The sequence below is a fragment of the Dipodomys ordii genome, unplaced genomic scaffold (assembly GCF_000151885.1).
Source record: "Dipodomys ordii isolate 6190 unplaced genomic scaffold, Dord_2.0 Scaffold271, whole genome shotgun sequence".
Lineage (NCBI taxonomy): Eukaryota > Metazoa > Chordata > Mammalia > Rodentia > Heteromyidae > Dipodomys > Dipodomys ordii.
Genome location: NW_012267487.1, coordinates 253,308 through 275,011, shown reverse-complemented (window position 1 = coordinate 275,011; position 21,704 = coordinate 253,308). Strand labels below are relative to the sequence as shown.

The following is a 21,704-nucleotide window of genomic DNA, read 5'->3' as shown; positions in this document are numbered from 1 at the left end:
TTTTTTCTTTTTGCTTATGTGGTGCTGGGGAATCGAACCCAGGGCCTCAGGCATGCAAGGCAAGCGCTCTACCACTGAGCCACCTTCCCAGCCCCAGTTGTAAAGGTTTTTGTTATAGAGAATAGTCCACTTAGCTTAAGGTGCATTCAAGGCCAGGGACTCACAAATGAGGCCATGGCACCACATAATATAGATGAGGAACCTGAGGGCCAAAGAAATGTGCCTTGATCCAGATCCACAGCCCTTATAGCAGAGCCAAGAACTCTGTCTCAAAACCAGGGCTTTCTCCATGACCCTGTGGTGCCTCCCAGGGTATGGTCTGGATAGAGTGAGGACTTTAAGCTGAGGGAACAAACTCAGGTTGTGGCCAGTTCTGCTGGAGCAGGATTCAAGAGTAAATAGACTAGGTGATAGAGCCTCCTTCACCTGCTGATGAGAGCTGGGAAGCCCAATGAGAGCTTCTGGTACACACAAACATATAATCACACCATAATATGCATACTCACACTCATGGATACATATGCACAACACTTACACCCAAAATACAGAGAGATACACACTTATATCCAAGCAGGTCTGAAACTAGAGAGAGGCTCTAAGGTGTAAAAATTTTAAGGAAGCTCTCCTTCTCAGGCTTATACAAGGATAAGGTCAGTCCTGAGATTGAGTGCCTCCTTAAATTTTGTATCCTGGATGCCTGGCTTTCCTTGCTCTTGATCCTCATATATGGTACACTCATATACCCACACATGTACTCACAGACATACAGACATACAGATACACAATACTCATTTTCTTACAATATAAATATATTAAGAATAAACGTTTACAACATATATATGTGCATATTGAACGTTGTCCTAGATTTATAGGTGATAAGAGTCAAAAGAATGCCAAAGAAGGGCTGGGAAGTTGGCTCAATGGTAGAGTGCTTGCCTTGCATGCATGAGGCCCTGGGTTCAATTCCTCAGCACCACATAAGCAAAAAATAGCCGGAAGTGGCTCTGTGGCTTAAGTAGTAGGGCGCTAGCCTTGAGCTGAAGAGCTGAGGGACAGCACCCAGGCCCAGAGTTCAGCCCCCACAACCAACAAAAGAAAAAGAATGCCAAAGAAGGTTCTCATTCTCAGAGACTTGGAGAGATTCAACTATGAAGTTACAGGTGTAATTGATCCTGGTTGATTCCACAGTTGCTAGGAAGAACAGGATCGTGGATATGGTCAGGGACAGTAGAATCCTAGTTACCTAGGGAATCTATTCTGTGTTGTGGTCCTATTAGGCACTTAGAGCTGTGGGTTTCTTGTTCTTGCATCCTATCTTTGACATCTAAGTAGAGAAACAAAAGTATCTATATAACCTCTCTTTCAAATCTGTTCTTTCACTGACATTATGGAATCGGACATGAGTATTCAGGGAGGTCCTGACTTTGCATTCTGTATTATTACTTTTAGTTTAAGCCTAGAGTTAGCCAACCATTTTCCAGTGGCAGTCCCTAGCATCACTTGATCTCTGGGGTTCATGGTCATTTTTTCTAGATCAGGGCAAAGCTAACAATTGGGTATAGCAAATAGCAGCAAGGCTTAGTCTTTCCAAAATACAGCTTGTTGATCCTGTGAGGATAAAGCACTGGGAGCTACAGGCTGAGGGATGTCATGGATATACTCTGCTCAGATCATGAGGATATCTTCTCTAGCATTCTTCCCTCACTCAGACTTTATGAGCAACCATATTCCACTGAGGTCCCTCGGTTTTTGCCCCACAGCCTGAAGAACAACAGTGTCCTGGCTTAATCATACCTGTGTTCACTAAGACCTGAAGAGGGAAAGTAAAAGTGAACAGCAATGCCACAGATGCATAACACCAGGCTTGTTTGTTGTACCACTTGCATGGGCTGTTTACATGCTTGTTGCAAATAATATGGTGGTATCAAATATTTTACACATTTGACCAAGCAGTATTTGTGGAACTTTCAGATACCAAGGTGAGCAAATCTGGTCATTGCTACAGTCTAAATTACTAGCAAGAAAAAGTGCATTTGTGAAGAAAATACCTTTAAGTTTAAGATGTGAATGTTTCTATTTAGGAGCAATTGTCTTTTCTTTTCCTTAGAACCTAGGATCTGATTCAACAACACAATGATTTTACTGTGTTAAGCTCATTGTTTCATGGTATTGTTTTGCAGAACACTGTGACCTTCTAGATGTCCTATGTCCAAACCAAGTGTTAGAACAGCTGGTGTTGGCATTAGACTAGACTTGTCTGATGTCCACAGAGTGGCCATAATTCCCTAGATAAGCAAAATAATAGGCTCAATATTCTTTATTTTGTATAAAAGCACCTCTCAGTTATGTTTCCTAGCAAAACCCCCTTCTTCTTAGGTGCATAGCATGGCTCATGTATGTTGGTCATTTAAGGAATCCAGCCAAGTATGGCAGACTTCCCAGTACTCAGCTTCCTAGGCATGCACTTACCCATCACTCCCGTCTTATGTTCAGCTTTCCTGGTAAACACTTGGGGCCATGATTTCCCTCCTTAAGATTGCCTCTGAAGAGCTTGTTACCTCTGAAGTTTTAATGAATATTGAAGAAATCATAATTTCTTTTGTCTCCTTTTGGGCAACAGACACAGACTTCTTGGTCTACTCTCTGAGAAGACTCCTATTTCTGGCCCTCCACTCTCCTGTGTGGAGCCTCTCTTCCCTCCTTTTAACCCCTTTCTCTGATAGGTGAGTGCTCAGGATGCTCTGGGCACTCTGTGCCCAGATCTTCTCAAGTTTTGTTCTGACATCTAAAGAAGTATCTCATGCCAGTTATTTTCTGACTCTGATTCTTCAGCCTCATGCCTGGCTTTCTTTGGTACCTAGAGAAGCCCTGTGTAAATCCATCACTCTCATTCTCTGCCATTTAATTCAATTACCTTTGGCTTTTATGATGCATCCTCACCCAATCATGCACTCTTTGGCCATTTGAAGTTTTTAACTTCAAATGATTTCAAAGAGCATTATTACTTGATTAAACCATTCAATAAGTAAATGTCTATTAAACTCTTTACTATGGCAGATGTGGAGTTAGCTTCAATGTTTGAGAACTTAGATCAAGTGCCTGTGCCTTCATGTTGACATTACAGAGAGAGAAAAGCAAACTGGACTTTTACCCACAACCAAAGGAAGAAAGGAAAGGCTTCAGTCCTGACAGCCAGAATGTGCTGAGCTAGTGGAGAGAGGGAAGCTAGCTGGATGCCACCCAGCAGGTGTGACCTGAGGCAGGGGCAGGATCCCATAGGTGGTTCAGGGAAGGAGCAGCCCAGCAGAGATATGGAGACTCAGGAGCATGTGCACCTGTGAGGGAGACAATGAAAGAAAGATGAGCAGGATCTGGGCCAGCTGTAAGGACAAGGTAACAAGAGAAACCAGGCTAGGACACTAATTCTAATCTTCTCGCAGAATGTCTGTTTAGAGCATTTGACTGATCAGCACAAATTCCATTGTGGACTGGCTTGACCTTGCACTTCTGTCATTGGCAATTTTCATGTCCTTTTTGCTCTCTTGCCAGAGCTATCTACTTTCCTGACTCTGTCCCTCTTTGGGACAGAATGTTGTTTTTATTAAATAGAGCAGCTGTGGCAATAGTGTGTGATAGCTAGATTATTCACATTATCAAAATGTTTTCATTTCTCTCCTCCCTTGGCCTTGTTCCAGAGAAACTTAGCCTGGTGATTTTCCAAAGTAATCTTAGATACCTGCTTATACTTCCTTTTAATCCAAACATTAACAAGCCTTTTAGGACAAACCATTGGTATACAATCCAGAGCTCACCTGGCTGACCCTATTTCCCACTATTTTTGCATACAAAACCATGTTCCAGCCAACTAGTCATTGTTTCCAAAACACACAGTATACATGCCCACCCCTGAAAAATGCTGCTTCTGGGAACAACGTCCCTTTGCCTGCTTCTTTGATAAGTTTGGCTCAAGTTCCACCTCTTTCAACTACACCTACTCAAGCCTCAGAATTTTCATTACTATGCTCCCTGACTTCCACTGCCCCTGTTGTACTCCCTTCCCCTAGCTCTTAGTACCTGTTACCAACATAGCTTGTCATGTACTTGGCCTCTTCCAGTGACACCCTATATCTAGAACTGGTTTAGACCTTTCTGTAGCCTCAGCACCTCATATAGATTCCTGTAAGTAGGAAAGACTCCACAAATGTTTGTGTTGCTTATTTTACAATGATATGGCTTACTTTTTAGCATACTTGAGTTTTATATGTGAAAGTTTCTCAATGTGAAGCACACCTAATTCTTTTCCATGACATTGGCATCATTACTTTTCCATTTTCTTTATAGTAGGTGGCAACTAATGAACTGAGGAAACAAGAAATGCAGCCCTTCCAAGAACCCAAGGCAGCCATCAAGATTGGAGGATGTCTCTCTGGAGCATTTTTTGGTCTTGAGGCTATCTTTACGGCATACACGCTCAATTACAGGGTAGCTGAGTTGGGCAGTAGAGGCCACAGGAAGTAGAAAACATGAACATACATTCTGATCTAACAGGAGGTCTGCCTAGTAGACATGGCATGAAGGTGTAGCAAAACAGTTAGTTGAATTTAGGTCAGAACCTCTTAAAGGGCCAAGAGTTCATCATTCTTAGAGGCTGGGACTAAAAACTTCAAACATTTTCTAGCACATGTCAGACATATATATGTATTAGGTGAAAAAATCTTTCTTGTCCTCTTGCTCTCCCCCTTCCCTTCTTCCCCTTGCCTTAGTTCATTGTTTTCTTGGTTTTGGAGTCCTGTTTCTCATTTGAGTCTTTGACACAAGAATCTCAGAAGCTCCTGAGATTCTTTTACAAAATATAGAACAATGGAATTTGCATTCTTCACAAGTTCCCAGGGATTATTTTGTAGATCAGACCTAGGAGATGCCTCTAGTTTGTCCCCCAAAGGTTCATGTAGTGGGGACTTGGTCCCCAATGTATTGGTATTGAGCAGTGGGGACATTTTTACAGTGGGGCTCAGTGAGAGGTAATTAGCTCATAAATGTCTACTGAGAATATGCCAGTTCTCTCAGGACTGGGTTAGTTAATATGACAGTGAGTGTTTGTGATAAATAAAGGCCACCCCAAGTGTTGGGTATTTTTTTCTATTGTGATGCCATATTATGATGCAACACAAGGTCCCAGTCACATGTGACCACCTAAATGTGGACTCTTCAGCTTTTAGAACCATAAGCAAAAATAACTCATATTTGCTTACAAAGTACTGGAGTTTCTGGAATTTTGTTATTCTATCATGTCAGCATTAGAGAAATATTAAGAATCATCAGACTGGGGTCTAGCCAGAGGGCTAGTGCACATGTAGTCTCCTATACCAGTCTGTTGGGAACACAATCCTTCTTGTAAAATGTCTTTGCCTCCCAGATATTGCCCATTCGGTTGTGGGTCAAAGTAGATCAGACTTGGGTGCAGGCTCAGGTCTGCTTCTAGCTAGCTGTATATAAGCCACTTAGTGCTCCTAGTTGAGACCTACAACGTGAGGCTCCAGATGTCAGCCACCTCCCTCATAGGGCTGTTGTAAAAATCCATCTCTTATGGAACCAAGGCTCTATGGATGTTTGTTGGAATTAAATGTAGGAATAGCTAATCTGTAGACTGGATCCAGAGTCAAGAAGTTCCTGAAAGGAAGGAGAACCTGGAAGTCTTAGTGAATGAAGGAACCTAACCCAGGAGGGTTAGGCTTTGATATGCTGATTTCCTGACGATATTCATTTAAGAAAAAAATTGCTACTTTTGTCCAGGATAGCCTTGGACCTCAATCTTCCTACCTCTGCCTCCCAAATAGCTATGATTACAAGTGTGCACTACCAGGCTTGACTAAATAGGACATTTCTAAGTGGCACCTATTCCCTGTATCTCTGAAGAGTGTGGTCAATTGTGCTCCCAAGGATGACCTCAAGACACTGTAACACCTCGAAGCATCTTCTGAACCATCAGGAAAGGAGACAATTCTGGTTATTAAGCAAGAGGTATATTTCCAGTGCATTTTCAAGTGGCTACAAAAGGATCAAAACTTTTCACTAACCACATAGGGAGCAGCTATAGAAACAATGAATTTTCCTCTTCCCATTCATTCAAAACCTGTCTTGGTCTGGCTCCTAATTCTTGTTTGTTATAAGGAGACTTTGGGTCCCTCTCAGAATGTTATCTGTTTTTTAACAAATAAAATAAAATGAACATTATCAATGCAGTCATATTAAAGCACAACTCCTAAATCATGTAAAAGAAAAAATGATGTGATAGATGGATCAAGAATGGAGAGAAGAGCCAAGTACTGGTAGCTCCTACTTGTCATCCTACCCAAGAGGCTGATATCTGGAGGATCACAGTTTGAAGCTGGCATCAACAGAAAGGCTCAATAGTCAGACTCCATCTCTAAAATAGATTGTAGGCTTGGCTCAAATGGTAGAGTGTCAGCCAGCAAGCATGAAGCCCTGAGTTAAATGAAGAAAGCAAAGTAGGAAGTAAAGGAAGAAGAGAAGGAAAGTGGGGAGGATAGCAGCTCTGCAGGGAAGACAGTGCTGTATATCAAAAGGAGCAGATGCACTTATAGAAGGTAGAATGTTAGTAATCATTTTTCTCCTGTGGTCTGACTAGATCTGCCTTATACTGGAGAGCATTTGGAGGGCAGCTGGAGGGCTTACCAAATATTTCAGGAGAGGATCCCACAGGACCTTTCCCTAACTGTTACTGAATCCAGTTCAATTTTAAAACCCTGTTGAGCCAGGTGTGATGGTACATACCTGTAATCTCAGCATTTAAGAAGCTGAGGCAGGAGGATCATAAGTTTAAGGCCAGCCTGGACTACAGAGTGAAACTCTTCTTTCTAAACATATCTATTGATCTATGAATTCATTTTCTAAAGCTATTATGACAAAGTATCACAAACTGGATGACTTAAACAGTACAAGTTTGTTGTCTTACAATTATGGAAGCCCAAAGTGTTAAATCACAGTGTCAGCAGGTGATGTGGAGCAGAAATGCTCTGTGGTGTCCTACTCCTGATGATATACTGGCAATGTTTGGTAGTCTTTGGCTTATGGCAGTGTAAGTGCACATGGTAGTCTTCCTCTTCTTCTATGTCTGTGTCCAAATTTCTCCTTTCTTCAGAGGCATGATCTTCATTAGGACTTATCCTACTCAACTCAGCTTCATCATCTGCAAAGACCCTGATTCCAAATAAGGTCACATGCTGAGGTACTGAGGTTAGGATTTCACATACAAATTTAGAGGGAATACAATTCAGCTCCTAATGAACATGTGTTTCATATTATTGGCCTAGCTCCACGGCTTGTGAGAGTAGCTACAGAAATCCTGCTCTGAGACTGACAGAGAGAAAAGGGAAGCAGAGAGATGGGGAAGCCAACACCTGTCCTCTAGAAACTTTTTTATCCTTTCCCCATAGGAGGGACTCCGCCTCCTAATCTCAGAACTCCTAATCAGAGTCAAGTCTGGGTTCAACACTTGAGAAGATAAAAATACCAAGCAGAACAGTATTTTCACAATAAAAAAAACACCAAGCAGATAAGAAATCCCACAATCTTTCATGGTTCCTTGTTCAGAACACTTCTCATAAATCCCACCATCTCTTCCTCTAGTCTAGCAAGATAGCTACACAGATTGTAAGATCCCCAAAAGTTTTCAAGGATGGGAGAATGAACAGGAATTTTGGTCAGAAAATATGTTCTGTTATGTCTCTACCAGGAACTAGGGCTAACATTAGATAGGTCATCTTCTCCTCCCATCTGGGTACAGTCTCAGAAGTATCCTGCACAGATACTATGCAATACCTCTCAATAGCTTGTTAGCCAAAGAAGCCCCCCACGCTACCATTGTTCAGATCATACAGGAGCCCATAGGACCTGTCACCTTCTAACAGTAGACTAGAAGCCATTCTGCTACTCAGCTATATGTTCAGGATCTCTTTCTATATATAGGGGCATCTTGCCTCTGGTCCAAGCCTGAGTTGTTCCTATGAAGACTGGTAGGATCATCTGTTGTGAAGAAACTAGAGTGCAGATACGCATAGTCACATTCCTCCTCATTCTCAGCTTTCCCATTTCCTCCTCCCCTGAAATCACAACCTTCAAACTACATCTATCTGTCCCCCTTCATCTCTTCTGCTTCCTTCTGCAGTGGTTAGTGTGGCTTTAGAGTAGATAATCCTCTTTGCTATGGTGCTAAGTTTTGGAGAAGCTACTGTCTCAATGAATAGCTATGAAAACCATAGATGCATATTTTAGTCACAGATTTTGCTCAATGTGTTGTGTAGCTCTTCTTCATTTGTTCCTACTTGTTTTGCTCCACAGGATGGCCAGATCTCTTCTGGCTCTGCCCCTGAATTTCATTAGACACACAGTCTCACAGATACAGACACACCCACAGACACAGAGGCACGTATACTCTCTCTCTCTCTTTTTCTCTCTCTCTCTCTCTCTCTAACTGTGCCACTCTATTCAGCCAAAGCCTACCCTTTGCTCCTCTCTGAGCTTGTCAATCACATCTTAGTTAAGATTTCAATTGTAAAGAATCCCAGAGTTAAAGAGGTCATTTAGTTCAACCCTCTTGGTAAGAGTCTCTTCTGCTCCCTATTTTATGTGACTTCATTATATTTAAGACTTCCTCATTCCTCTGGCCTCTCAGTAACTACAAGTACTCCAACTACAGTTGTAGTTCCTTCTGTGTCTCTTTTCTCCTCTTCCTGCCTCTCTCCTTCTCCCTGACCTGTTCTTCCATTCTTCCTACTCTTCCCCTTCTCTTCCTCTCTCCTTTTCCTTCCCCTTTCTAACATTTTCATGTCCCCCACTAGGGAATAGGTACCTGTTTCCTTCCTTATCCATGTGTAGGTAAGTTTTTTAAATTTTATTTAGTTGTAAAGGTGCTGTGCAGAGGGGTTACAGTTATATAAGTAAGGTAAAGAGTACATTTCTTATTGAAAATTGTTACTCACTCCACTGTTTTAATGAATGTGCAGTAAACCCACATTTATAACATTGCAACTCTGTGAGAATCTAGCACTGCATTATTGCTTGTGTTATGGGGACCCAGATTCTTTATTATGCACCAGCATCATAGACACACATACTCTATACCCTCTCTCATACACATGTACATGCCAGGGTGCTCCACAGAGCTACTGGTGTAAAACTAGTGCATAAGAGTAAACTGAAAGCTCTTAAGGTTCTATAACTTGCCAAGGGTTATTAATTTTTAAGTTTTTCAAAGGCAAGAACTGTCTTCTCAGAAGCCACTTCTCTACATTTCTCCTGGAATACCATTAGACTGAGAGTGGGTACTAACTGGATTGGAATCTAATGAACTGAAGATTGCTTTAACATCAACTCATTTTTTAAAGCCAGCATTAATAGCCACAGGCTTCAGACCCCTGGGGATGACTCGGGGTCCAGCACAGTGATTTGTACAGACACTGGAGATCAAGCTGTATGTTCAACATACAGGGCCTTGGCCCTGACTATGCAACCCACAGGGTCCTCCCACAGCTAGTGTATAATGCTGGGAGCCTGCAGGCCTCAAGAAGCTCAGAGGAAGGAGCTAGGAAGATGACTTCTAGAAAATCTGCAAGGAGCACTAGCATGCTCCATGTGTAGCCCTTGATGGAAGTTCATGTTTAGTCAATTAATGCTTTCAATTTAGCTATAAACATCCACTGAACGAATATAAACTCTGGAAAATCACCACAGGAGCTTTTTCAAAAATTTAGGTTCAGAAGCATGATGTAGGAATCTTCTGGTGGAAAGGTGGAAAGTTTCCAAGTTCCTCAAATGATTCTAACATAGAGTGCAACAGGGCGGAAGAGAGTCCTCTGCTCTCTGTTAGGAAGCCTAGACAGTCAAGAGGGGTGTTGCACCTGCCCTCAAGGTGCTTAGTATCCAGTGGGAAGCTGAATAATTAGGCTATTTTATAGAGGGCTATATGGGTTGTCAGAGTAGAGCTTCCTGAGCTTTGTTCCTGGGAAGCAGCTGTCCTTGGGAGAATGGAGTCCAGAGTACAAGGTGGAGATTAGCCACACCCAGAGCCACATCTTCAGAGGAGACTTAACCACTTCAGGAAGAGGAAGGTTTACCTCCTATTTGAGAAATAGTACCCAATCTCAGCCACAGAGAAAAAGTATCCCAATCACTGGCCTACTGATAGTTTATTGAATCTAAGACCTGTAGGAAATGGGATCTAAGACCTACAGGATCTTAAGGATTATTATAAGATCTCATAGGATCTATGATCTCTAAGAGAGTTCCAGAAATCCTTGACAGAACCATGAAGACCCCCCCTCCCAGGGAACACTTGAAATCTGAGACCTTCAAGTTCAGAGTAGCCCCTATATGTCCTTTGTGCCTCCTGCATGCAAGGCCTCCTGAGTGGCTTTAGGGAACGTTGGAGCCTCAGGTTCAGTGGCACTTTTCCTAGTGAGCTTAGAAGCCTATTGACATTTCCAGCAGCTCCATCCTTGGAAATCCACACACAGGGGCCCTTCTTGGGAGGTGACAGGGTTAATCTAAAGGCTGGGGGAAGCAGAGAGAAAGGCCTTGAAACCACACAGTGAAGCCAACCAGATTAATAGAGAAAGAGAGAGGGGGGTAGACCATTAGGAAGACAAAGAAAAAAATCATGCTGGAGCAATAGAAAGGGAAATCTAATATCAACTAGGGAAAAATAAATGGAGATTAGGGCAAACAAATTAGCTTTAATGGGTTCAATGCTAATACAAGAATAACAGCAGAGCTGTGAATGCCTTTGAGGGGAAGATGGGATAAAGAACCTGAGCAGTCATGCAGGCAATAAAGATTATGCAGGGAAGGGGGGATCAGCCAGGGGAGAGAGAGAGGGAAGACAGGGGTGAGTGGGCAGGGGATAGTTGGCATAGGAGGGGCCTGCCATCATTGATAAGAAGGGACTGGGGCAGAGAGGGAGCTAAGAGCTGGTGACAATAGGGAAAGAAGCAGTCAGCATGGGGTGGAACTAAAGGAAAATAAATAGCAACTAGAAGAGACTGAGGACAGGGGAATCAAACTCAGAACAGGAAAGACTGGAAAGAAAACAGATGGTAGAGATGGATGTAAACAAAGAGAGTGAAGAACAAAGCAACATGGAAGAATGGGGGAAACACATAAAGAACTGGGTTTATTCTCTGGAGAAAATAAAACAGGAAGAAATTAGGCCAGAACAAAATGAAAGCCTGGAGAGGATTTTGAACTGGGTTTTGAAAAGCAGCATTTGGTGGGTGCTGGTAAGGAAGGGTCTGGCTGTGCCTGGAATAACCACACTGCTGCCAGGGGTGGTTGAGGGAGTGGGTGGGTAGGAACTGCATAGTGCAGAACCTTCACTATGACATTGAGAGGCCCACAGCGTGGGGGCTTAGTTCTGGCCCTTCTTAAGGCCAAACATCACAGCATGGAATAATTTATATATTATCTCTCTAAAAATGGGGATTATGTCCTCCCTACATCAAAGAGTTGTTATGAAAATTAAAGAGAAAGATACATTTACAGGGCTTAATGTAGGGCTGGTATGTAGTCCATGTTATATCAAGAATAAGCACATACCATAATGTTGCCTATAATTACTATTCCTAAGCATTGTCTAACTGGAAAGAGGGACTAAACACTAAAGAGAGTCCTTCCTTCTTTCCTCTTACTCCCCCTTCCTCTTCTTTGTTTTGTCTCATTTGTTTAATTTATGTATTTATTTTTGTGACAAGTCTCATTATGTAGCATGGGCTGACCTCATGAGTTTAAGGCTCAGCCTCCCACATTCTGAGATTACAGGTATGAGACATCATGAGCAGCATTTTCCTCCACCAGCCAAATTTGATTCTTTTCCAATAATAGTCTAATCCAATGAAACCTCTTTATCCATCCTTCATCGTCCATCTACTCCATCATCTCCACATTGGAGATTAATGAATAGTGCTAAACCACACAGTAACAGCTACCATCTTGGTTGACCCAAGGAAAAGACATGCCAAGAAGCCAAATTTTGTATCTTATTGAGAGACCCTCTTAGATTTGCCTGAGCTTCAGACTGTAGGAAACAGTAAGAAGGATGTTGCTCTTCCCAGATGCATTAAAAATAATGGGAGGCCAGCTGGAGGAATACAGCCCAACAGAGTAGGGGAAGGCAGAATGCCTGAAAGTCAATAAATAACTGCCCAGTCATGCACTCAAGAGGGGAAGGAGGAGCTAGCATTATTTCCTGCCCCTCAAGGCATCCAGAACCATGTCTTTTTTCATCTCTAAGGATTTTAGTGAGCACAGAAAACAATCCAGATAAGAGGGGAAGACAAGGTGAAGAAGCTGTGTCACCTGCTAAGATATGAAAAATTGAATGATAACTATTACAGAAAGCACTACAGAAAACTATAGTCTTGAAGAAATTGGACACTATCTCTTGATCTTTCTACATTTTGAAGCCTTAGAGCAGTGCCTGGCACAGAAAGATTAGTGGTCAATGTGATTATGGTAATGGTGAACATTTGTGGAATGCCTGCTGAGGCCCTGTCCCGTGCTGAGTGCCACACATGAGTTATATTCACATAACACACTATGAGGAGAAGCAAAGGGAGGTGATGTTCAAGCAAGTTCATAAATTAAAAATGAAGCAGAGATTTCCTAATCTTGACCCTTTGAGTATCCTGATTCAAAAATTCAAAGAAAACCCTGCAGTTCCCCAAAACCTGGAAGTTTCTGATCATGAGAGTAACTTCAGTTCCTCCATTGTGTGTTTATATTCCCTCAATACCCTGATAATCAGTTCCTTGTGTTAAAGATCCCAATTGAAATAACAAGGAATAGTTTTCTATTTTCTGATTATATCTTGATTGGTAATACATGTTAAATACCAGGAGAAATCTGAGCAAATAGTATTTATTCTATGACTAGATCGATTGTGTCCTTAACTTTAGACATAGTATTGAGCTCATTGGCCAAGAGAACCAGGAACTAGTTTTTGATTGGACCATGGCAGACATATAGGGGCAGCACTGACAATAAACACTGCCACATTCAACCATAAAGCTTCTTAGGAAAGGATGTACTCACACACTCAATTTCAACATTACAGGCTTGATATAAAAGTCAGCAGGAAGACTTCTGCATTTGGTCCTTGACTCCTGCAGAAGCTGGGATATGCATATCTTTTTAAAACAATTCATGTCAAAGACATTTGTGAAAAGCATAATTCTGCTTAAGACAAACAATGTGTTGGTTTCACTGAACTTGTTTTAGATATGCCTTCTTCCCTCTTTTCCTCATTTTCTCCTTGCCTCTCTTCTTCACTTTTCCTTCCTTTCATCCTTCCTTTGTTCTTTCCTTCTACTAGTAATAAATTCAATTACTATGTATGGAGCATTACATCAGATATTAAGACTTCAGAAACAAAGAAGCTATGTCATTCCTCAGGAAGCAAAAAAAGGCCTCATGCAACAGAACACAGCCATTAGACAAGAACTTATATTCTGCTAAATTTAGTGCCAGAGGTTAGGCTTGCCAGTATGCTAGCTCCTTCAATCTGAGGCCAGGGTCTGATGTATCAATGTAACCCAAAACCTCATGGATGGGGGAATGATCTGGTATACAGAATTGGAACATTGGGATCCCGTTGTCCTGAAACAGTAGCCTCAGTCTTGCTTCCAGAAAACATCAAGCTGAAGGAGCAGCTAAGAGGTTGCAGAAGAGATTAAGGACCTGCAAGAAGCAGATCAAAAGTCTGAGAACACTGAAACTAACCAGCACTGGCAAGGCCATTCCTCCATGGAAGGCCATGTCTTTATGGTATACATAGCATGATTTGAAAGGCACCTCAAAGCAAGAACTATACCTCTCATGGCAATCCTGCCAAACTCAAGCTCCTGCCCACCTTGACCCTCTTTAAAGTTAGAGCAATACCCCCAGATGTTAAATGGAAAATTTTTGCACAGACCATTGAACAATTGTCCAAACTTTAAGGGTTGGACAGAGCTACAGAGATCAAGCAAATGAAAACAAATAGAAAAATACTGGAATATAGAATTTGAGATTCACCTTGGGGAATTCTGTGAATTCCTGTAATTGCTCTCACATAGAAAACACTTTTCTGCCACATTTACACACTAAACCACTAAATAAACTTTATGGGTGGGTTACATAGACAAAGATAGGGCCCCTGCCCTTGAGGAATTTATAAAGAATCCTTATTAGTACCACGATAGGGAGAGGGATTTTCCTATGTCTCACAGGAAAGTACCCTCATATCTTAAAGGTTTGATATTAGTGCTGGTAATTAGTTTTTTTTTTAATTTCTACCATATTTAACTTCTCAGAGTCTTCTAGGAGTCAAAGAAAATTACTAAAAGTCCTTGGACCTCCCCAAATGGTCATTTTTCCAAATCAAGCATAAATCTGAATCAAGCCAAATCAAGTATCAAGCAGCTGAGAGGTTGCAGAGAAAATTAATCACCCAGAGTTTTAGAGAGCTCCAAATCCCTTTACTGTAAAATAACTCCTGTCCAATCCAAAAAAAGCTTTCATTTCCCTGTCTGAAGACATAGACACTCTAGAACCTTCTTCTTCTTCTTCTTCTTCTTCTTCTTCTTCTTCTTCTTCTTCTTCTTCTTCTTCTTCTTCTTCTTCTTCTTCTTCTGTCATGGGGCTTGAACTCTGAGACTGAGCACTGTCCCTCAGCTGTTCAGCTCAAGGCAAGCGAGCGCTCTACCACTTGAGCTACAGCACCACTTCCGGTTTTCTGAATGTTTATTGGAGATAAGAGTTTCATGGACTCCTGCCTGGGCTGGCTTTGAACTGCGATACTCAGATCTCAGCCTCCTGAATAGCTAAGGATTACAGGCATGAGCCACCAGCGCCCAGCTCAAACTTCTTACTAATTTATACCCTCCTCCCACCCAACCTCTTACCCAAAGAGGAGACCCTACTCATTGTTTCCTTCCAGCCTTAAGGCCTATTTGTCCACAGAGCAGCATGGAAAGGGGGTCCATACAGTAGGTGTCAATCCCCCTCCCAGGGCAGGAAGGAAACCGGCACCCACCTCTGGGCATTCAGTGGTGACTCACCTAGAAGAGTCCACTCCCCCACACCGGACACAGGAAAGATGAAAATCCTGCCATTACAGAATTCAATTTGAAACCTCAGGCCATTGATACCACCTTCATATGCAGCTAGCTGGCCCTTTCCAAGCCCTCCTCCTGCCAGTCTACAGCCACAGCAAATGTTACTCAATTTCTTCAACATACTGAGACTTTATGCATAGAACTTGTTCTTCCTTTCTATAGAAAGTCCTTCAGTTGGTTACCTCTTAACCATTCGTCCCTAAATCTTCACTCTAGATGATTGTAAACTCAACAAGCACCTAGACTTACCTCTTCCCAGGAATTTCACCCCTAACAGGGCAATTCTCTGATTATCTGATTCTATCTCCTAAAAAGGTTTAAGTGTTTGTAGGTAAGCATCTTGCCTTGTTCAGGATTGATGCCTGAGTCATCATTAGTACTTGGTTAATAAGTGCAAATAATATTCCTAGAATAAGGTAGAAGAGGAGAAAAGATAAGGAATGAGCTCTTAAATTTTCCTTACCAGCCACTACCCATTGTCTAGTCTAAACCAGTGACTGTCAAGGTATTGGCTCCCAGATTCTCAGGACTCATAGAAGTTTCTTAAAAACAAATTCTTGGTCCCAGTCAGACCTTGATTCAGCAGTTTTTGTCTTAACAAGCCTTCTGAGTATCTCTGCTACACTCTTCAATCTGAGAACTACTACTCAAGTCCAAGCTTGGGTCACAGCATTCAACGAAGTAAAAACACTTAGATATTGAAAAATTTTATACTGATACCTTCATTCAGTTAATCAAACACTTCTTCATCCTTAACCCTTTACTTCCTATAGTGATTGTTATAGGTTGGTAGCAGTTTCTCTTAGCTCCATTCAATATTTCAATTGGAAAAAAACTCAAGAACCACTTTCTCAGATAATAAAACAGGTGGAATGAGCTGGGTATGGTGGAACAAACCTGTAATGCCAGTACTTAGGAGGCTGAGACGGGAAGATTATGAGTTCAAAGAGCCTAGACTACATCAGGAGAACTTGTTATGCAAACATATGTACATACATGCATGCATGTATACACACAAACACACATATACACATACACACACACATACACACACAAACACACAGCCAGCAAGCAACCAGAAAGAATGAGGTCAGGAATGTGGACATAGGCTTTTTCTAAAATTACTCAGATACTTGTAAATTCACAGTTCAGGTGCCAAAAAGGTATGTTATCAGCAGCCTTCAGTAGGGTTTCTGAAGGTTTGAGTTTCTAAGGACATGGCGTCAACTCTGCAGGATTATTTAGGGCCCTAGGTTGCACACTTACATTGGAGAATTACATTCATGGATTTATTTTAAAGGCAAAATGCCCAATTCATGCCATCCTAAAATAAATTTTTATTTGAAAGGGGGGAATAACCTCCACTTGTAAGAAATCTTGCTTCCAGATAGAAAAGTCCCAGCACAAACACTGAAGCTGCAACAGACACACAGTGAATGTTCTGAAAAATGGGGACATCATAGGACTGCTCAAAGTCTTGTCTGTGTTTGGGTGGCTGGCTGGTGCCCCCTGGTGTTCAATGTCTGGACCCAAAAAGAGTTAAAAGCAGAACTAATGTTGGCTTGCCAGGGCAAAATCCCCACCAATGGCAGTGTGCCCATTGCTAAGGAGTGGGTCAGGGCCACGCTGTTTATCCTCTAGGCTGCACTGATAGCCCTCTGGGACACTGTCCCAGCTCTGGTGGAAAAGCACTCACTGAAACAAGTGGCCTAGAACGAAGCAGGTAGAAGCTGTGCCCAAGCTCACCCAGTTGCCTCCACCAGGGAGATGGATCATTATGTCCCTCATGCTGGGTGTTTGGCTAAAGGGCTTTTCCTCTTGACTTACTGCCCAGGGCAGAGGCCTACAGCTTGTTGTTGTTGTTTGTTTTAAGGGAAATTAACTGTTCTTCTGAAAACAGCTTGGGCCCCTGAGGAGACATTGCAAAGCAGTTCTGAATGTTCTAAGCCAGTGGGTGATAATGGGCACTGTGTGCCCAGCAAAGGCACTTCCCACCCTTGGTCATAAATAGTCTTAACTGGCTCATGCAGAGACCTGCTATTGGTTCTTGCTTCTCACCTGTCTCTCCTTGTGACTCCCACCTCCCAGGGTTCAAACCATCACCAGCCAGATCATCAAATCATGTCCCTGGTCTACTATGCCTAAGCCATGATACCATCAAGACAAGGCTACAAGGCTGATCCCTTCAGGGAGGCTGAGGGTCAGCTTGGCCCCGGAGACAAGGCTTACTAAGAAAGCAGCACTGAATTGAAACCTAAACTGTGTTGAATCCTAGTGCCTCAAAATATAAGCTGAGTCATTCAAGTCAAAGAAAACAAATCATTAAAACTCTCCCCAGTCCCTGTTTGGAAAAATGGAGATCTTGACTCTTGGCCCTGAAATCAGCCCAACATGGATCTAGGGATTTAATAGAACTAAATATGTTGGTAAATCTAACAAACACATATCCCCTTCACCTCAAAGCCATTACACATGCTCTTCTCACTGTCTAAAACAGCTTTCTCCTGATTCTTTCTCCACTATATAGCACTATTTGCCTCAGTCTTAATTTCGATGTGTCTAGGAATCCATCTGTGGGCCCCTTAACTGATTCCCACAACCCTCCTCAGCCCCACTTCTAAAGGTAGTCAATTGGCTGTTTGGTGGTCTGGAATCCTTTTATAACAGATTTTGTGAGTCAAGAGTAGACATCAAATGTTCATTTGCTCTGCACCTTCAGGGCCTGATACAGCACCTCACCCATTTAAAGTACTCAGTAGATAGTGTGAATAGATGAATGGATCAGAATAAATACAGGCTCAGGTTAGAGGGTAGGAGTTGAATCAGGGAAGCAACAAAAGCTTGGCTTAAACGATGTACCAAAAGCTTCTTACAGCCCAGTGTAGCAGTTCTGGCACATATGGGGTGTGTCCTAGTGAGCTCTCTGCCTATTGTTTTTAGGGCTCTTATTTCTTAGAAAAGAAACCTTGGGGATCATTCAGGTGGACACACATAGGAAAAGTTCAGGTCCATTCTTCCCAAGCTCAATCAGAGATTTTAATTTATTCTTTTGTATTAATGTTTTTGTTTAAACCTATGGTTCTTTGGTTAAAGAAGAGAGACATGGAAAACCCCACTGATTTCATTCTTTGCCTTCATTTCACAGAAAAGGAAAGAAAACTCAGGGAGGAAAGGGCACTCTTCCCCAAAGACCACTCACCTCAGTATTAGCATCAGAAGTCACTGAATCCTGTACTTTTTATAGGCTTTTCAGAGGAAGGGAAGGAGATAGGGGATTGTTATTTAAAGTGAAAGGCTGAGGGTCTGAAGGAGATCCAGTGGTTCCCTAGTTGTTATGTGCCCCACTTGGACTATTTGGGAATGGGGTATGAACATCATATTCCTCGGTGTCAGCCTCACCAAGAAATGGAAAGCGAAGCAAGAAGGGGTATGGATATGGGGAACATAGGAGGACCTGACCCTGGAGTTCACAGTCCCACTCACATATACAGAGCACTCATACTTATGGCTGATTCTCGCCTAAACTTACTGCTTGGCATTGACAACTATCTCTGTAAATATCATCTCTTTAGGTCATGGAGGGCTAAACCAGCTGGGAGGGGCCTTTGTGAATGGCAGACCTCTGCCTGAAGTGGTCCGCCAACGCATTGTAGACCTGGCCCACCAGGGTGTGAGGCCCTGTGACATCTCTCGCCAACTCCGAGTTAGTCACGGCTGTGTTAGCAAGATCCTCGGCAGGTAAGCACAAAATTCACCTAACACCACCTTCCCTGCAGTGTTTATCTTACCTTCAGGCTAACCTTAAATGCAAACCCATCTACCCTCCCATAGACCAACCCCCATGTTCACCTTTAGTCCTAGCCTCTGAACAGAAGAAGGTAATAAGTACTCTGAGGCTTCTCTACCCAGTATTGCTCTTCTACTATTGCTTTCCTGTCCTTTCCTTCTTTGTCCACTTCTCCTTGCCTTAGTCTCTCCTTCTCTTTTACTCCTTTACCCTGTGTCATATTTTCTATAGTTGTCAATGCTTCTGAGACAGGAGAATTGTCTCAGCTGAGACCCAAGGAAATGGGCAGTCTAGGGAAGGAGCACAATGTTGGAGGTGGCTCCTGAGGTCTAAGAGAGATATTTGAATTCATGCTTCTCAAACTGTAACTTCAAAAGCATCTGAAACAAAAACAGTGGGAAAGCTGAAATACAGATTCCTAGGTACTGAATCAGCCTCTCTAGGAACCAGGCTATGGTGCTTATGACTATGGAATCAAAACTCAGAAACATGGAGGATATTAAACCACTGAGCTACAAGACTAGAGCTGTTCCCAACCCTGATAATCTTAAATTTAAGATGCAAAAATAAAAAATAAAACAGTGAGCTAGGTGACAGTGGTTCATGCTGATAACCTGCACTACTGAGGAGAATGAAATCTGAGGAGCATAGTTTAAAGCCAGCCTGGGCAGGAAAACCCATGAGACTCATCTCCAATTAACTACCAAAAAGCAAAAAGTGAAGCTGTGGTTCAAGTAGTAGGGCATTAACATTGTGTATAAAAGCTCAGGGACAGTGCCTAGGCCCTGAGTTAAAGCCCCAGGACCAGCAATCAGTCAATCAATCAATCGGTGTCTAGGCTCCAACCAAGACAAATTTAGGGAAATGGACCCAGGTTAAGGTCTTTTTAGAGTACCTGACCCCCAAGTGCTTCTACCTCCCAGCAGCCAAGGTTAAGAACCACTTTTGGCCAGAAGCAGCAATGACTTTCCATGTGTTTTGGTTTCAAGAACCCTGAGTTAGACCAGAGTACCTTCTCTCCTTCCCCCTCCAACCCATATGTGGATTCAAGGGGAACTCTGGTAAGGCAAAGGGGCTTACGGAGGAATAAGCCATAAAAAGCCTTGGCTCCCCACCTGAATCATCAGGGAAAAGGTGACCTTTGGCTGGGTTCAGGAAGAGGGGATTTCCAAGATGGTTGTAGTGGGAAAGAACTTTGGATGGTAGAGACAAATAAATGGAAATTTAAAGAGCCAAGTTTTTCTTTTTAATGGCAAAAGAGACCAGATGTAAAACAAGGAAAAGAGAGTATCCTAACCAGGGTATGAATCTACCAAAGTAGCTAGTTGGGATGGGGGATGGAAAATGGAAAGTAGTTGATGCCCTAGAAAAGGAGGCTAGCTGAAGAGGCCAGGGAGCTAAACAAGGCTGGGACTCCAGAATCTAGGAGGAATAGCTTTAACTTTAAGCAGAAAGCCAGTGAGTCAGGGCTAAGGGATATGTCAGGGCTGTGAGCAAAGGTGAACTAGCAAGACAGGGCAAAGGGCTTGATGAACCCTTCTCTAGGGAGGGGCAAAGAGAGAAGTGAGGGTGAAGGCTTCAGTAGAAAGTTCTGGTTTGGCAGCAGCCTAGACCTACCCAAGCAAGGGAAACAGGCTGTTCTGGGAACATGGAGTATTTGCGCCCAGCCAGGGGGTGGGAGTGGAGGTGGGAGAACAGCTCACTCCTACACATCTTCCCAGAAGTATTGAAGGAAGGAGAGGCTCTGGCTATGTTGCTGCCCAAAGGCCCCACCTGCTTATTGGGTAATTCTTTGGGGTTCTCTATTGGAGTAGGTACTACGAGACTGGCAGTATCCGGCCTGGAGTGATAGGGGGCTCCAAGCCCAAAGTGGCCACCCCCAAGGTGGTGGAGAAGATTGGGGACTACAAGAGGCAGAACCCCACTATGTTTGCCTGGGAGATCCGTGACCGGCTGTTGGCTGAGGGCGTCTGTGACAATGACACTGTGCCCAGTGTCAGCTCCATCAACAGGTGAGGGACAGCATACTGTGGCATCTTTCTGGGCCCTGAACTTTAGGGGAATCATGAAAGAGACCTGAAGAAGAGTTCAGCTTTGTTGAATTAAGGGCTGGGATGAGGCAGGCCTCATGCTAAAGAATCTGGCCCTCCTTACCTCCTTACTGGCTGGTGCTCTGGGGCCTCTTCTTGCCCCCCACACCAAGGTGTGCTATTTCTAGCTTCCTTTTTCAAACACCACATCCTTCCTTTCATTAATTTTTTTAAATTCTTGACTTAATCTTTTCTTGAAGCCTAACCTGACCTTTCATTTAGTCCTTTAATTATTCACTCACTACCTCAATCATTTACCTACTCATTCATTCACTCACAGATTCATTCATTCACTCACACATATTTCCCTCATTTCTATGTATTAGACCTGGGGACACATAGTCCTTTTCCAAGTGAAGCTTACAGTCTCATAGGAACAGACGCAAACCAAGAACCTCACAGTCATTGTGAAAATTCAGCCTGGCATCCTGTAAAGAACAAGAAACTGAGCACATATGAGCTAGCCTAGGGTGACTTAGTTTCATAACCAGGAGGTTACAAAAGGCTTTTACTAAGAAAAAAATTTGAATAAGAATTAACTAGATGAAAATGAGAACAAAAGAACTTTGATACAGCACATGCAGAGAATCCTTATGTCTAACAAGATCTTATACAAGAAGGTGAAAGAAAGCTAGTAGACAGAGAGTATGAGAGCTT

At 42.7% G+C, this 21,704-nt stretch overlaps 1 protein-coding gene across 9 annotated transcripts in view; it reads left to right on the top strand.

Moving 5' to 3' along the window:
- The window catches only part of Pax8 (paired box 8), a 58,161-nt gene that overhangs the window by 11,338 nt on the left and 25,119 nt on the right, over positions 1-21,704 (top strand). For 5 of the 9 annotated variants that reach the window (XM_013036338.1, XM_013036337.1, XM_013036331.1 and 2 more), the window contains exons 4-5: positions 18,743-18,908; positions 20,772-20,969. In XM_013036338.1, coding sequence (XP_012891792.1) covers positions 18,743-18,908; positions 20,772-20,969 — 364 coding nt within the window. Of the gene's footprint in view, positions 1-18,742; positions 18,909-20,768; positions 20,970-21,704 lie in introns of all 9 variants that reach the window. The other 4 variants (XM_013036332.1, XM_013036335.1, XM_013036330.1 and 1 more) reach the window with 1 other exon arrangement.